This window comes from Caenorhabditis briggsae, assembly GCF_000004555.2.
Source record: "Caenorhabditis briggsae complete genome, chrII, whole genome shotgun sequence".
Taxonomy (NCBI): Eukaryota; Metazoa; Nematoda; class Chromadorea; order Rhabditida; family Rhabditidae; genus Caenorhabditis; species Caenorhabditis briggsae.
This window is the reverse complement of record NC_013486.2, coordinates 5,667,345-5,683,577: the sequence shown is the minus strand read 5'-3', so window position 1 is coordinate 5,683,577 and position 16,233 is coordinate 5,667,345. Positions and strand designations below refer to the sequence as shown.

The 16,233-nt window shown below is 40.4% G+C and overlaps 3 protein-coding genes across 3 annotated transcripts; 1 reads left to right on the top strand and 2 right to left on the bottom strand.

The window, feature by feature from the left end:
• Positions 1-978: 978 nt before the first annotated feature.
• CBG11206 lies at positions 979-5,715 on the bottom strand (the record flags this gene model as incomplete). Its single annotated transcript, XM_002630426.2, has 14 exons — positions 979-1,041; positions 1,182-1,376; positions 2,061-2,156; positions 2,204-2,362; positions 2,408-2,549; positions 2,845-3,179; positions 3,229-3,723; positions 3,771-3,987; positions 4,034-4,234; positions 4,281-4,604; positions 4,649-4,911; positions 5,322-5,399; positions 5,444-5,587; positions 5,641-5,715. 14 exons carry the CDS (start codon positions 5,713-5,715, stop codon positions 979-981), a joined length of 2,787 nt encoding a protein of 928 aa, XP_002630472.2.
• Positions 5,716-6,724: 1,009 nt separating this feature from the next.
• CBG11205 lies at positions 6,725-7,844 on the bottom strand (the record flags this gene model as incomplete). The annotated part of the gene is made up of 7 exons (XM_002630425.2): positions 6,725-6,889; positions 6,964-7,016; positions 7,066-7,183; positions 7,230-7,377; positions 7,426-7,541; positions 7,589-7,679; positions 7,732-7,844. 7 exons carry the CDS (start codon positions 7,842-7,844, stop codon positions 6,725-6,727), a joined length of 804 nt encoding a protein of 267 aa, XP_002630471.2.
• Positions 7,845-8,616: 772 nt separating this feature from the next.
• CBG11204 lies at positions 8,617-15,632 on the top strand (the record flags this gene model as incomplete). The annotated part of the gene is made up of 19 exons (XM_045242092.1): positions 8,617-8,700; positions 9,090-9,248; positions 9,298-9,559; positions 9,603-9,690; positions 9,757-9,931; positions 9,978-10,614; positions 10,660-10,853; positions 10,901-11,627; positions 11,953-12,110; positions 12,160-12,256; positions 12,678-13,067; positions 13,322-13,665; positions 13,723-13,840; positions 13,889-14,383; positions 14,428-14,640; positions 14,688-14,781; positions 14,849-14,900; positions 14,960-15,012; positions 15,452-15,632. The coding sequence occupies 19 exons, from the start codon at positions 8,617-8,619 to the stop codon at positions 15,630-15,632; spliced, it is 4,521 nt and encodes a 1,506-aa protein (XP_045094485.1).
• Between the last annotated feature and the right edge of the window lie 601 nt (positions 15,633-16,233).

Genomic DNA, 16,233 nt, shown 5'->3' with positions numbered 1-16,233 from the left:
AACTAAGAAAAAATGATTTTAAACGATGAAAATCATTGAAAAAACGATGAAAACCGTCGAAAAAAATTGGTGAAATACGGTAGTCTCCGCTCTTGCCCCTTTAAGAAAAATTTAACGAGATATTCCGCTCTCCACCTTCTTATTCTTCAGATAGCGATAATAGATAATTAATTTTTAGATGAAAAATCAACCAAAAATTGCGAGAAAATTGAATTTTTACGACCTAAAACTTTGCCACGTCACCTTCTCGTTAGAGCGCAACTGCATACGTCACACGCTATCGTGGTATGCAGTTGCGCTTTAATGAGAAGGTGACGTGACGAAGTTTCAGGCCGTTGAAAATTCAAATCTCTTGCAATTTTTTGCCTAAAGCTTTGCCACGTCGTCTTCTCATTAGAGCGCAACTGCATACCACAGCATCTCGAACCTTGTGTATTTTTCCAGACTATTGAATAATTTAGCCTTTAATTTAAGAATTAATCACATCTTATCTGTTCCCATGTTCATTCTATTTGCCCACCTACAAAAGCACTGTAAGTGGTCGCCACCGGGAAATCCCGCCCCTCTCCCACTCGTTCCGCCCACTTTTTGTTGCTCTCTCGGTGAGCACACGATGAGGACCCACCCCGCCCCGGTATTCCCTTCGAATCATCGTCATTCCTATTCGGCTACTGTCCTATTCGAAAGTGACCAATGTCCAGCGTCTTACCTGTTCAATATTTAGACTGACCAAACCCATAGCTCTAATACTGTCAGGTAATGACGCTGGATAGTCTTGTCATTGATAACAGGTAAACTATTTTGTTGAACTCTCTTTATTATCTAATTACCAGTGGAACAGGGAGACGGAGAGAAAAGAAAAACAAACGGCAGATGAGAAGACGATGAACACGAAAAAAGAAAAAAAACCCTATATTAGTTGAAAACGATATGAGAAAAAGAGATGATAGAAACTTTAAACACCTATGTATTTATAAATTATTTCTTTTTGTTCTTCTTGTTGTTTGCAGTCTTTCCAGTTGTTACCCAACCATCGTCTTTCTGAAAATGAGAGGTAAGTGAGGTACTATTGTGCGTGTACATTTGCTAGTTTCCTTCTACCAAAATAAACACTGATGTTTCTTATCACCAGACAGATGTTTGGCTCAAAGTCAATAGATCAGCTAACCCATTCTTCTTACCTTCTCAGTCTCTTCCTGCTTTCTCCGTCTATCCTCATTCATTCGCTCTCGTTTTTCTCTCACATCGTCATGCGACAGCATTGGAGCCGAAGCAAATGAAATCTCGTTAGAGCTTGTTGCAGTAGGGAACCCAAGTCCTGGTGGAGGAGTCAAGACAACGTTTTCTAGTCCAGGTGGTGGAGCGGCATTCACTGACTGAAAAGAGAAGATAAAACACCCAATGTACGTACAGTACTGGTCAATAAGATATACAAAAACATACGTTTCAGTTGATTTTAGGTCATTTTTAGGAGTCTGGAGCTTGGCTGGCAAATGTCCGAGAACTTTGAAAAAAAGAGTGTCAAATATACTTAGATTGGAAACTTTGAATTTTTGAATTTTCCAGCAAAAATTGATTTTTCTTCAATTTGTTGCGAAATTTTTAGACCTTCTTAGGTTTTTCAGCTATTTTTGAAATTTCTTTTCCGAATTTTTTGTCTGAAGTGACAAGATGGTGTTCACAAAGATTACTGTAGAAACTTATTTGCTTTTTAGTTTCTGTATTTTGACGTGATTGGAATAGCCAAAGAGACTACAAAACCTTCTACAGTAATCCTCGCGAACAAAATCTTGTCAAATTTCAGACAAAAAATTCGGAAAAATCCAAAAAGAATCTTCAAAAATGGCTGAAAAACCTGAAAAGGTTGAGAAGTTTTGCGAACAAATTGAAGAAAAATATTTTTTTTCTCGAAAATTCAAAATATTCTGTGAATGCTCTCCAAAATTTCCAAAGACATCGGAAACTTTACAGCCGAGCTCTAGACTCCTGAAAATGGTAAAAATGACCGAATATCAGCTGTTAAATTCGTTTTTGTATATCTTAATGTATTTGTAACGTACTGGTTCTGCGGTGGAAGCACCCATTCCGAAAATATTGGAAATCGAAAACGACGACAGCATTGATGTCATCGAAGGGAGTTTGGGCATGTTCCAGAGCTACAAACAAGTGTTAGGTTCAGGCTCTCAATCATATTCATTTTTACCGCGTCCATTTTTTCTTGATAGGAATCTTTGGCCGGCTCTGGAACCACTGACTCCACTTTTTTGGTCTGTTGGACCTTAGGAGGTTGTTCTGCGATTCCTGGAGGAGCTGAATCTTGCTGGATGGAGTTTGAAGCGGCGCTCCCTTTGTTTTTATTTTTCTGAAAGTGAAATTTTTATTGAAATAAAGAGATTAAGCTTATTACTTTATTTTTGTTCTTCTGAGTGGACGGAGCCATGCTGCTAGCATCCCCTTGTTTAGCAGAAGTTTTCGAATTAGCAACAAACCATTCTGAACTTTTGTTGTCCGTAATTTTGGGGTTTTGTGCTGCAGGTGGTGTTACTGATCTGGAAAAAAACTATGAGAAACAAAGAGATGAGTATTACTTCAAAACCTGTAATAGAAGGGCCCACACCCAGTCAAGTTTAAGCTCAATAATCTCGGCTCCTTTAAAACATTTCAAAAATGTGTCAACAGGTAAAATGTCTGTGGTATTATGATGAGCTCTTTATCAGTTGACAACTTTTTAAAATCTTCAACGGGAACCGAGAGAAATGGGCTTAAAGATAAAACTAAAAGGGCCCTTCTATTACAGGTTTTACGGTAAGTTAGAAAATAAATATTCTATTTGATCTAGCTTACCTTTGCACCTCAGGTTCCGGTTCAACTTCAGATTGGTCTGCTTCCAATTTCTCCTTCGTGGCAGCCGCGACTCTTGCTTGAATCTCCGCCTTCCGTCGTGCCCACTCCACCTTCTTCTCCTGTTTCTCCTTCTCAGCCTGCGCTTCTTTGGATAACGGAATATCCTGCCATTCATCCGTAACCACAGCAGATGGTACAGTTTCTGGAGCTGGGCCTAGAGACGACCAAACTTCGGTTTTCGGTACGGACACCTTGTTCTTCTTCTTATTCTGATTCTGTGTAGCTTTGGAGTAGTTCGCAGGAACAACAACACTTGAAATCGCTCCAGAAGACTTCTGAAAGTGAAGAATTTGAGAACACACAAAGATTCCCATCTCCGCTCACAATTTTACTGTTTTTACTATTCAGCCAGGAACTGTTTGCAGGTGGTAATGGGACAGAAGCAGCCGGTAAAGACGGAAAATCCAGCATTCTAGGTGCCTTCGCGGAAGAGGAAGACGATTGATTGGTGTTTTGCTCCACTCGCTGTATCATTTGAATATTCGACTTTGCTGTGGTTACTGGACGGTCATCAACAGTATCGAAACTCATTGTTCTATTGTTGACTTTGAGAACGGTTTGTGGAATATCTCTTCTAGAATAGTCATCAGTGTCTTCTCTAGGAGTCTGTTTTCTGGAAGGCGCTTGCTTTGGTTTGTTCTCTGTTGGTGGTGGAGGCTGACGCTTTTTCACCAGCGGCGGAACTTTGATTCGCAATGGAAGTGCAGAAGACGATGAAGTTTCTCCGAGAGACGGGAAGTGATCAACAACAGTTGGAGCAGCGGCTGCAGGCTTGTTCACTTTATTCAAACGAGGGAATTCAGAAGAACGGATGCTCGGCTAAAAATGGATTGGTTGCCGTTTGAGAATATTATTCGGAAGCTTACCGGTGGCGCCTGTGGGGCGAGACTTGGAAAATCAACTTGACTAGGCGTGAAAGCAGATCTGGTGCTCGTGAAAACTCCTTTACTCTGAGCAGATCTCACAGTGGTGAACTCGCTGGGATCGCTTTGAGGATTGGTTTCAACTTGTCTCTGAACGACTGCAATTCTTTCTCGAGGTACGGGCGGAGGAGGCTCATTGTATCGAGGAGCACCGCGACCTCTGAAATTATTACTTTGGAATGTAATTTTCGTGATCTTTGTATTACCTTCCGACCGGTCTCGCCGTATCAACTGGTGGTCGTTGCCCAAAACCAAGTTCAATAAGATTTCTCCTTTCTGAATGCTCATTTGCTCTGTGCAGATCAAGTTCAAACTTGTTGGCAAATGCGATTCCCATCTGCTTACATTCTTCAGTCTCACAAATGTAGTGATGATCTTTATAGTGCCTTTTGAGTTCGTCGTGCTTTCTAAAATTATATTTTACATTTTTTCAAAGAAAATTTAAAACCTAACCCGAAGAAAACATTGGTCATTGTTCCATCCGATTCGCAGAACTGACAGAAGAAGTGTTCCTTGCGAAGATGACGGTAACGATTCTCTTCATCCAAGAATTTCTGTTCACAGAAAAGGCATTGCGGATGTCCCTTGAAACTTTTATCATCAAAATCTCCACTTCTCATGTGCCTTTGAAGTTGATCCCTTGTGTATGTCTTCCTCTCTCGCGAAAATAAATTCAGGTTGTCGGTACAAATGTGACAATATGATTGCTCGTGCCGATTGGCCATATGCTGTCGGAGAGACATGAACGACGGAAATTCCAGACGTTCACCATCATCTCTATAAAATTTTTGATGAATTATCGTCGTTTAGAATAGACTAACGTTTTGCAAATCTTGCAAACATGAGCCAAATACTTCTCATATTTGGTTCCTGCCACTTTGTTACTGAATCTAATTCCAAAACGATCTTCATCGGGATGTCCAGACTTTTTGAAGTTAAGGCTGACCGATGCGAGATCATCATCTACAGTACAGAAGGACAGTTCATCGATGTCAGCTCGACAGACTGGACATGTTTTCGAGTTTCCAAGCACTCGCATACGAATAACACATTCTGCACAAACTGGATGGCGACACGGACCGATCTGAAATTGCAGAGATTCATTTGAATACCCTAAAACCTGCATTAGAAGGGTCGGCTCGTTTCAAGGTACCTCCGGAGGGCCCTTCTATTTTTCCAGTCATTTTTTCAGAAATTTTTCATTCAAAAATTGGTGAATTCTTTCGTTCAAAATGCATGAAAATCCATCAATTTCACCAAAATTAAGCAAGTTTTTGACCAAAAAAGCATTTTTCAATAGAATTCTGTGAATTTGTGGAATTTCCGGGATATTTTTTACTGAAATCGTACGGAAATTTTCAATTTCAAACAGGACATTTTGAAGAGGGCCCTTCTATTACAGGGGCCCATCTATTTTAGAGGAGCCCTTCAATTGAAGGTGCTCTTCTAATACAGGGTTCACTGTAATTCAAAAATTCAAAGAACACAACTCACTCCAAACACATCGTTCTTCTTACAGCAAATATCACAATCGACAGATTTGGTGCCGCAAGGAATATCAGAGAAGTTGGTCTGAAATCACATTGATTTTTTCAGAACTCAAAAAAGGAACTAACATGTGCTGCGGAAATCATTCTCTCGTACTTTTTCATATCAACTTTTGTAGGTTGACGAGGTGCTTGGCGAGAAGAGCCATGCTTCTTGTTGTTAGAGCCTCCTCTTCCACGATTTCCTCCTTGGTTTCGATTCTTATTTTGGTTCTACAAATACATTATATTCAATAGGACTTTTTTGAATTTTAAGATAATCTTACGTTATTCTTGCCTTCATCAGGCGACTTTGCGGCACCGTCAGACATTACTAGAAGATTCTGAAGAAGGTTGTTCATAATTTAAAAATTCACGAACGTATAAGAAAAAACAGGAAAAACGGCTGTCTTTGTCTAAAACTATTGCACAACATTGGGACAAAATTGCAGTTTGTCGTTTCGCGACGGAGCGCGCTTACTTGGTCTTCACGAACATCACATCACTCAAAAAGCTTGTGAAATTGATAGAGAAAATGCAAGTGTTGAAAGACTTTGACGATAACAGAATAAAGGGAAATATTGATTGAAGGATTTGAGAAAAATAGGTGGAATCGAAAAATCAATATGTTGTTGTTCTCCTAGGATGAAAATACCGAAATTCCGACCAACAGAAAGAGAAAAATCGGCTGAAATTGAGCGGTAAAACATATGAATGTCATTTTATAAAGAAGAAATCCGATTTTTTTGCAAATAAAGAAATTTAAATATTTTTGCAACGATATTTACCGATTCGACAATTTTCAATAAATTCAGACAAATACATAATTTTTTTAAATCATCATTAAAGCAGAATCAGTTCTGTGATCACAGCGCAGTTCTGTGATCACAGCTGTGAGAAATCGCCGAAAAAACAAAGAAAAATTGCAATGAGAAACAACTATTACAGTAACCCTTAAAGGCGCACGAAAACAATTCTGCTATTGGGCATTGGAGCGAAAATGTTTTACGGGATTCAAAGGTAGAAAAAATTATGGAGTGATTGACAAGTATTTAGCGAACAATTCGGTGATTTTTTGCTTCTCTTCATAAAATGCCAAAAACTGCAAAAAAGAAAAAATCAGCATTCTTTCCACTACATTTCGATACTATTCGTGTCGATGCCATATTAACCACTTCCAATCATGCTCCTTTGAAATTACGGTAGATTTACAAATGAAACCAGTTTTCAGTGTTTTTTCCAGTTTTCAAGGTATCCATGTACATTTTCTTTTCAAAACATAAAAAAATCACAATTATTAAAAATTCATGTTTTTATTATTTTTCATTAGCAACTATTATACCAGGCTAAAACAACAGTTTGAATATCCAACTAGGTTCTTCTGATTTTAGCAAGAATCTCTTCTTTGGTTAGCCGTTTCGTCGTTTTTCTCTTGATGGGAACAGCTTCAAACTGAGGACTATAAAACTTCTGGCGCTTCATCGGAGACGGCGAGAGAGGAGACGTCGGTTCTCTTTTGACAAGGTCTTCATCACACTGAAAAAAACCCATTTGTTGATTGCTTTTGGTACTCAGAATCTCTCTTTTTCTTGGGTTGATCGTAAACTTACCATGGCTTTTCTTCGTTCTTTCCCTCTATTTGCCGTACTATCACCATATTTTTCTGTAATTTTGTCTTCCGTTTCCAAATAATTAAATTGAAAAAAGTAAACCTTTTTCATGCCCTTTCTCGTGCTTAATCTTGGCAGACAGCTGTCGGAACTCCATATTGCACACAGAACAAGACAACTCTCTGGTTTTATGCTCGAGGCGCACGTGCTCGGCGAGCTCCTGAATCCAAATAAATGTGGGATGAAGTACGTTTCGTTTCACCTACTCTGCTATTCTTAAACTTCAACCCCTTGCATCCCTCGTATCGACACGATTTTCTTTCCCGCATGTGCTCTTTCATATGCTTTTGAAGAGCAGTTTGTGTTAAAAATTGTTCATGGCACTTGGAGCACTGAAAGTGATTTATGTACCTGCTGAAAATATATTTATTGAGATCTAAAACGCTAGTTGAAAGAACTCACTCATGTTCTTGCATCATGTGCTCAGCAAGGACAGATGCAGCTGAGTAGATCTTCCCACATATGGAACATTTACAAGAAGGACATGCTTTGTGCAAAGTTTTGCAACCCATATGGTACTGAAAAATGTATTTTTCTTCTTTGTAGTTTTAATTTTATTCAAAACCTGAACGAAGTGATTCTGAAGATTGTGTTTGAGCGTGAACATACGGTCGCATTCATCGCATTGATACTCCTTGTGCCGAAAACGGCGAAACCTGGAGCTAATCTAGTTTTAGAGAAATTAAAAATATGTCAATCGCTCAATACTTTTGTCGTGTCAATTCTCTTTTCTGCGCCGCAATAGCATCATCGCTGTCGTCAAACGATAGTTCCCCATCTTCTAGTTCTTCTTTGCAACCGAATTCCTCTGAAAGAAGCATTTTGCAATAAATATAAAAATGGAGAAAGAGAGAATCTGGAAATTGTTCCCACTATCCTTCTGTGCAAAACCAACAAAATTATCTCTCGCTTGGATGCTCCTCTTTTCTTTTCTTTTTTTTTGAGAAAAGATGAGCTCCGTCTTCTTTTCTCCGGTTTTTCCCTCTATAAATTATATCGTTTTTTTCCTGCCCCTTTTCAAGGATTCAAATTCTTTCAAAGTTTGTCCCTCTCTCCCATATCCATCTTCACACTAACTGACCTTTCGGTTCCAAGGACGAGTCAATCGTTCCGTCGGAACTTTTTGACAAGCAATCGTTCGCCACGAAAAGTTTGCCAAGTTTTTCGTGAAACTTTTGCGTCTCGTTAATTTCCATTTTGAAATGAATGTTTTCCTTTAACTTTTAGCTTCATTTTGTGGAATTCGTGGATGTACACGCGAGTTCACGCCAAAATTCTCACAGAGTTTGCGGAATTTCACCCAGCTGTCACCAACGCCGCGCCATGAAGCCGGCTTGACACACCCTTCGTGCTAGCCCCCTTGCTGATGACGTCACACTTTTATGTCAATAAATCTGTCAAAACTAGAATTCCCATGTGTTTTTAGGCACCAAGATGATTAGAAACTAAATTAGAATTTTCACACACTTTGTATCGATTTTTCCCTATGTTTATTATGTCTCCGCATGTTACCTCTAACTGGGCGTTTACCCCTTTTTACTTATCACTTGTCCATTTCAGAACCTCTGTTATCAATATGAACGACAAAGCGGAATGAGCACAAATACGAATGATATTGATGTGACTCTGGTCGACTATTTTGCCGTCGCTGGTTACGATCCAGATATTGGACTGGTGGTAAATTCCAAAATTTTGATAATAAAAAACTCTACCGGCCTGACAAAAAACACAACAAAAAAGGTTTTGAAGAGCGAAAAATGAGCGAGACCTAATTTATGCAAGTCAGATTGCTGCGGACACGAGCGAGAGGAAAATAGTGGGGTTATCCAGCAAACGGTTTGACAAAAAAGAGGAAGACTCGGAGAATGAACCAATCTGGATGAAACTTTGGGGTTAACTTATGAGAAACATATTCCCAAAACTTGGATGGAATTCCAGGGTTCATTCTCCGAATTTTCGCGGATTTTTTGATTTTTTTTTACTGCTGAATAACCCCATAGAAGGCTGAACGATTTTCCATAAACTGACATACAAAAAAAATTACTTGAACAGAACATTTTTTACAGGTCGACACTAAATATGATTCGAATCATACACCGGGCGAATCCCCTGGATGTTCTGCATCAGCGTTTCGACCGCCTCTCCAAAGATCCTTCGTTGCTAAAATAATCAGTCATTTTCCGCAACGAAGACCCGGAAATCCGTTTTCTGATGATATCCTTCATGTTAGTCCAAACAATATACGAAATCAAAATACCTAGACTCATTTTTCAGTTATGTATGCCGCGAGGTCTTCGATTTTATACTGAAAAAGATGTTCCCAAGAATCCCATGGTTCACACTTTTGCAAACATAAAGTACGACGGCTCGCGTGTCAACGGTACAGCAATCACATTTTATGAAGAAGTGAAGGATGTGATGATATGCGAAGCAATGGCTCAGTTACAACAGGACCATGTAAGAGAAATCACTGCAAGGCATAATGGAATCGTTGAGAAGCAACAAAGAGTGCACCATCCTCCTGGAACTGTTTCAGGTATTTATAATTAAACTCAGATTTATATTATTTTGAAATCCAGGTGGAACTCACACTTTGCCAAGAAATCGAAGAGATCGGACGAAGCGAATCTCTTACTACGAGGGTGGTGGTCATAATACACTTTTCATGTAAGTTTTTTTCATGTTTCACAAGAAAGAAAACCAACAAATTGGTTTCAATTTATTCATTCCCAGGTCCCGAACGATTTGCGTGCTCTCTCGACTCCCCCTTGTGAATTCCACTCGCGCCCTGCTCTCTTCTCTTCATAAAATAATTTCTTCTCCATCATCTCCAACTCTACCTCTGGAATCGTACATTTACTGGTGTCTTTATGAAGTTCCATTACCGTCTCCTAGTATGACTCTCAAGGTTTGTAGTTTTTCAAGTTTTCTGATAACTTTCATTCATGTTGCAGATACCACTTCTAGACACCATGATAGTAGTCCAACGGCCTGGTCCCAAGGAACTTCCATTTTTCGACGACTCAATTGGAAGCATTTTTGATTTTCTTCCTGTCGAAAAGTTCATCCGATTGTTTTCTTGCTTTCTTCTTGAACATCAGATTCTTCTATGCTCCAAAGATCTTTCTCGACTGATGACAGTTTGTGAATCATTGCTAGCACTCTCCTTTCCTTTTCGATGGCAGATGACCTACGCTCCAGTTCTTCCTTATTCAAAACTTGATTTTTTCGAAGCTCCAGTTCCCTACGTCATGGGATTGTACTATGAAGATGCTGTTCCTGAAGAATTGTTCCAAAGCAATGTTTGCGTCGTTGATTTGGACACTGGACGATCAGAACTTCCGGAAGACGTTCCGGTTTTTCCTGGCGCACGACAACTGGCCAACGATATCAAAAGTGCCATAGATAGGCTGTCGGGTGCCGAGAAAATGTTAACATCTGTATCAACTGTTCGAGGAGAGCTAGAAGACATTGCCGAAGGAGGAGTCAAAATGAGGAAGAAAAACAAAAGACCTGAAGATTGGGCTGTGAAGCGAATGAGCAGATCCTTCGACCTTGAAGATGGTAGTGCGATGAGCGAAGAACTCAGTGGTAAGTTGATTTTCTGATTGTTTTTAAAATCTTGTTAATTTTGAGGCATGATGCGCCGCCCTTCTCGTACCGGACTACAACCACTGCCTCTAGAAAATGTGCTTCGAAACAATTCTACATTGGCGAGAGTGGCAGAAATTGCTCGCCGGGCTGGTGTCGTCGTGGATGTGGGAAACATAGAAACGGAGTTTGCTGGTACACAAAATTTAGACTCTCCTCTTGCAAGGCACTATTTTGTGGTGAGTGTTTCATGAATATTCAATGTATCCACATTATCTTTTTTCAGGACGCCAAAGTGAACAACGCTATCCGCGAGTGTGTTCTTAATCGGTTCGTCGAGATGTTCTATTCCTACGAGCACTTTGTTATCGGTGGTCAAGGCTGTGATGATCGAGAATCTTACGAAGCCAATCGAGAGAGTATGGCCAGTTTCGATAAAGCATCTTTTCTTTCGGACCAACCGGACAGCCACTTAGCGTTTCTCGCTGCTTTTCTCGAGACCCAAATGTTTACAACATTTATCGATTCGAAGATTCTCTCACAATGGGAGACTCCAGATGAGGGAGTTGTTCTTTTCGATGATCGAATTGCTGTTATGCGTGATCTGCTTGGCGTTTCAATCGTTCGCACCCCTACCTACGAAGCAACTCCTCTTTTCGCTGCTACAGAAGAACTGATTTCTAAGCGAGAAGAGACGACGGACTATGTGGTTCCAGCTCCTCACGCCCTTGCTGGTGCTTTCCCTGTCCGATACGAAGGAGCCTGGCCGGTACATCAATTGAACACCACCTTGTTGGATGGAGCCAACTTAATCAGTCCTGCACCATCACCATGGAGACAGAGGTATCCGAGGTTACGCTCACAGAAGGATAGTGGGAATGGAAATTCTGGATCACAGTCAGCGCGGCCAACTAGCGTCTACGGTGGAGCTGGATTGATGCAGGTGGAATCCAGTCAGCAGATAGCACAACAACAGTATGCATTCGTCCAGCAGCTTTTGAAAGAAACGAAAGGTGAGAAACCATTGGCCTAAATTCACTCTAAAAGTAGGTGGCCGGAATTAGGGATACAGATGGTTCAAATGTGGTCTGAAATTACCTAAATTTAGTCTAAAAATATCATTAGACTAGTCTATGATGGTCTCTAATAGCTCTAATTTGGCTTTAAATGCTCCAAAAAGGTATAAAATGGCCTAAATCTGGTCAAAAGATGACAAAAAAATGACCTAAATTTTTAAAATGGCACAAGTTCGGTCGAGAATGACCCAATAATGGTCAAGGACTGCCCAAAATGGACATTCATAAGCCTGAAATAGCCTAAATGGTCCCTCTTTTTCAGCGAAAACAAAGAGGATGCTGGTAGACAAAATGGGAAAAGAAGCCGTCAATTGTGGTCATTTGGATCCAACATTTTCGGGCGTCGAGGAGAACACCCTTGTCGCTTCGTTCTGTGATCTTCTAGAAAGGATATGGGCCCACGGTTTGAAGAACAAACATGTAGGATTTTTTTCCAGGTTTGAGAATCACAATTTTTCTCATTTTTAAGGGAAAATCGTCTCTCTGGAATTTCGTTCTTCAGCATCAGGACTTTGAAAAACCAGGACTGTCGACAAGAGCATCTTCCACTTCAATGCTCACTCCAGGTATGACACTAACTTTATTGGCTCTTCAGGCTCCTCTTTCTTCAAAATTCTTATACTTCAAGTTTGACGATTTCTTCTTCTTCTTCTTCATTTAGGAGTTGTTCTTTTTCCTCTTCTTCTTCATGTCACACTTCTATTTTTATTCAGCGTTAGCGTGGCTCGTCTTGCGAAAAAAAATCGAACGTAAGATATCAACACAAAAGAGTTCCGGTGTGAGCCGATTTCATGCTGCTTTTTTCGATCTTGGCTGAAACTATCTCGCTGTCTTACTTGAGAATATCGCTATGCTTTCAATATTAGAGCTCATTTCAGTTTATATATTGTGATTAGTGGTTTGAATTTATCAGTTCAGAGACTGACTACCAGACTCATTTAGGTGTCGTGTTGTAAAACCTTTTTTCCCGAGTGTTGTCCTTTCCAGATATACGAGGAGCGCGTGCTCCCTCTCTTCCTCCTGGCCCTCCTCGACGTATGCCCATAGATGAAGTTCCCGCCCCAATCATTCTCTCCCCTCAAAATAATACAGATGTGCTCACTGCTATCAGTGATATTGTGGACTCGTTCCGCGGAGCACAAGAAGAACCATGGAGCAAGTCACTTCTTCGTGCAGCTACATCGATCGTTGAGAAGTACAAGAGTGGGGAGAAGGATTCCAACGGGAATCCGTTAGGCGTCAACAACACTACGACTCTTCCACCACCCCCTCGTTATCCCCGTTCCCATCCGTCAATTGTTAGAGCCCGGAATCAATCAGTTGAACCATCTGGAGTACCATCTGGAAAGTCAATGAAGAAATCAACTAGTATTGGTGGTTAGTATTGTGATTTGTGCATTTTTTGCATGTTTTCTGTTCTGTCCTAACAATAAGCATCCGACTAAACCCGAAGGTTCAAAAAAACAGAAAAGTCCATCCTAAAAAGTGTGCCGTAACGCTTCTGAGTTCTGAAATCCACCCCCTCTGTGTCTAACTGATTGGCGTTGGTTCTTGAAAACAAGCTTACATGTCTTGGGTGCCGCTCTAACACATCTTGAATATTTTAACTAAATCAACTCATCAATATTCAGATTTTACAAATCCCTCATGGAACGGATCCCAAACCGACGTATCGAATCTGGGTGGCTATGCGAGTGTGGAAGGATCTCCACGAAAAGTTCGATCACAAAGCCGAGCTAGGAGTCCAGATGGAGCAAGGGTTGTTCTCTCGCCTCTTCCCACCCACGTGGCTTATGATTTGAAGTATGAAGATCTTGTAGAAAGTCTCGTATTCATCTTTTTTCAGAAATGTTCTTCGGATGACCGAAATCAAAACAGATATCGGCTATGCTCGTGCGTTCGTTCGATTGGCTCTCGAAAGAAAACTTCTACACAAGCATCTGGGTGCATTGCTCAGCAATTCGCGAGTTCTGAGGTTTGATTTATTTGTTCATTTTTCTTCGAAGAAAACCATTGTTTCTTTTGCAGAGAGCTCTACAAACCATACGCTTTTGTTGGCACCGACGAAGAAAAGGAGCAGTTTCTGTACTACATTTTGACTTTGAACGCAGCTCAATTCAGATGTTTCACAAATACGTTCACCAAAACAAGTGAGTTTAAGCCCTACACAGGCATATATGGCTAAATTGTTTTTGCAGAAATGGACTATCAGGTAGTAATCGTTACGGGATCCGGTCGTGGAGCTATTCCTGCCATCTGGGTTACTGTAGAAGGAAGTCTTTGCTCAACACCTCCAATTATGCTCAAGCCCAATACTCCTTTGTTCAAATTTGATCATAAAAATCTTGGTCAATTATCAACACTGCGAATTGGCCATCAACAGAGTGAGAAGCCGATGCAATGGTTCTTGGAATATGTTTTGGTTCGAAATGAAATCACTGGACAAACATATAAATTCCCTTGCTCGAAGAAATTCGGTGAAGATCGGTGGTTCGGTAATGGGGAAGATATCACACTTGAACGGATGCTTGTCGCAGAACCTTTCATCGAATATGATGGAAATGATAACGGGATCCCCGATGAGCCTTGTTCGCCAGCAAGAACTCGGCGGATGAGTTCCAGAAGCCAAACGCCACAAAGAGAACGAAGTCCTTCGAATGGGCGGTTAACTGAATCCGGATCTCGCTCTAGAAGTAAGCTTGTGATGTAAATTACCAATACATTGATGTTTTTTTAGAAACCAAAGTAAGTGAAGTCGAGCACATTCTTGTCGAAGCCGTGAACGCACTCGTCAAATATTTCTGCTCGGAACGAAAAGTGAAAAGTGAACTGGCTCATTTGCTTTGCGGACAAAACGGTCTTGTTTTGGCGATCGAGCAAGCTTTCCAACTTGGTCGACAAGAATCTCTTCTGAAGTATTTTAGAAACACTTGTCCCTGGGACTATATTGGTTTGCATTTCTATCAATAATCATCTGCATAATTCGATTTTTTTCAGAGCGAGTATGTTCTTGGTTCTTCGAACTGTGTCGTAAGAAGGATGTAGACAAGCTACCCAAAGAACAAAAGACGATGATCCACCATGCGTTGAGGTATGTATTTTCAAGAAATCAATGATTGGAGTTGAGATTCTGGATCCTATTCTTTCATTCACTGCAGTCTTCTCTCCATAAAACGACCCTTATGTTTCAGATTATATCGAAAAATCGACGCAAAGACTTCTCTCGGCAAAGACGGAAAATTCCACGTATTTGTGCTTTTATCCATCAGGTTTGTCCACCTATCTACTCATCCATTTCCATCGCTTCTGGATCGTTATCGGTGTACCCCGCGCGCATCCGTTTTATTGGGTTTCCACCACCCGAAATGGACAGTTCAGATTTGCGCAGCTGTTTTACGTTTTGAATTCCTTCTCCTTCCCCTCCGGGGCCAATCGAACGCCCTTTTACAGCACCGCTGACCTCTATCAACCGCAGCGAATGCCCACAAAAAACTGGTTTCGGTTTAGTATTATATCATCTTCAGAATAGGTCTCCTCTTTCAGACACGAAGAAAAGTATATCGTTCTCTCGATTTTTTTTCCATACAACAAAAGATACACGTGTATTTCTATGTCAACATGAATAGCCACACAGTCTGCTAGTCGCGAAAATCTGAAAAATATCAACAGTTTTAAGTCAAAAAGTTCAAAATGAAGTCTGCTTGTAGCGAAGTATCGGATGAGCCCTCAAGTAATTTTTTGCAATTTTTATACCTTTCCAGAGACCATATTTTACCGGGACTCCTCCCACTTATGCGATATTCCCCTGTCACTGCGGACATGTACAATGAACCGTCGTTCCTTCGAACTCCTGCTCACATGACCTACTTTGCCAAACTCATGTATTCCCTATCCGAGTATAACATAACCATTGACCCGAGTCTAACCTATGGAATATCCTAATCCGATGTTCTTCTTTCTCTGTTTCATATATTTTCTAGTTATACCGTAAAGCCTGTAATAGAAGAGTCCCCACACTGTCAAGTTTGGGCTCAATTATCTCCGCTCATAGGAGATATCAAAAATATGTCAACTGATAAAATGTTTTCGGTACTATGATAAACGATTCATCAGTTGACAACTATTGCATATCTTCAACAGGAACCGAGATAAATTGGCGGAAATTTGAAAGTTAGAGGGCACTTCTATTAGAGGTTGTACGGTATAGTCCAACTCCCTAGTTTAATATAACATTGAACGCTCATTTCCCGGTTACCATCCTCCTTTTTCTGTACTTTTGACATCCCCGTACATGCCCTCTCCGTGCCAATTCCCTCTTGACTTATAAACATTACATCGATGCTCATGACGACTTCTTTTTTGCATAGCGTAGTAATTACTTGTGTTATCCCTTTATCTTACCTCTCATGTTCTTCTAAAGCTTTGGCCTTCAAAATTGCCGTATATTGGTCCTTCTCTTTCTTGTGAATAGCTTCAAATTCCTGTCAAATTCCTTTTACGTTCTCATCCGTTTTTTCCTTTTTTCTATAGTTTGTATATAAAT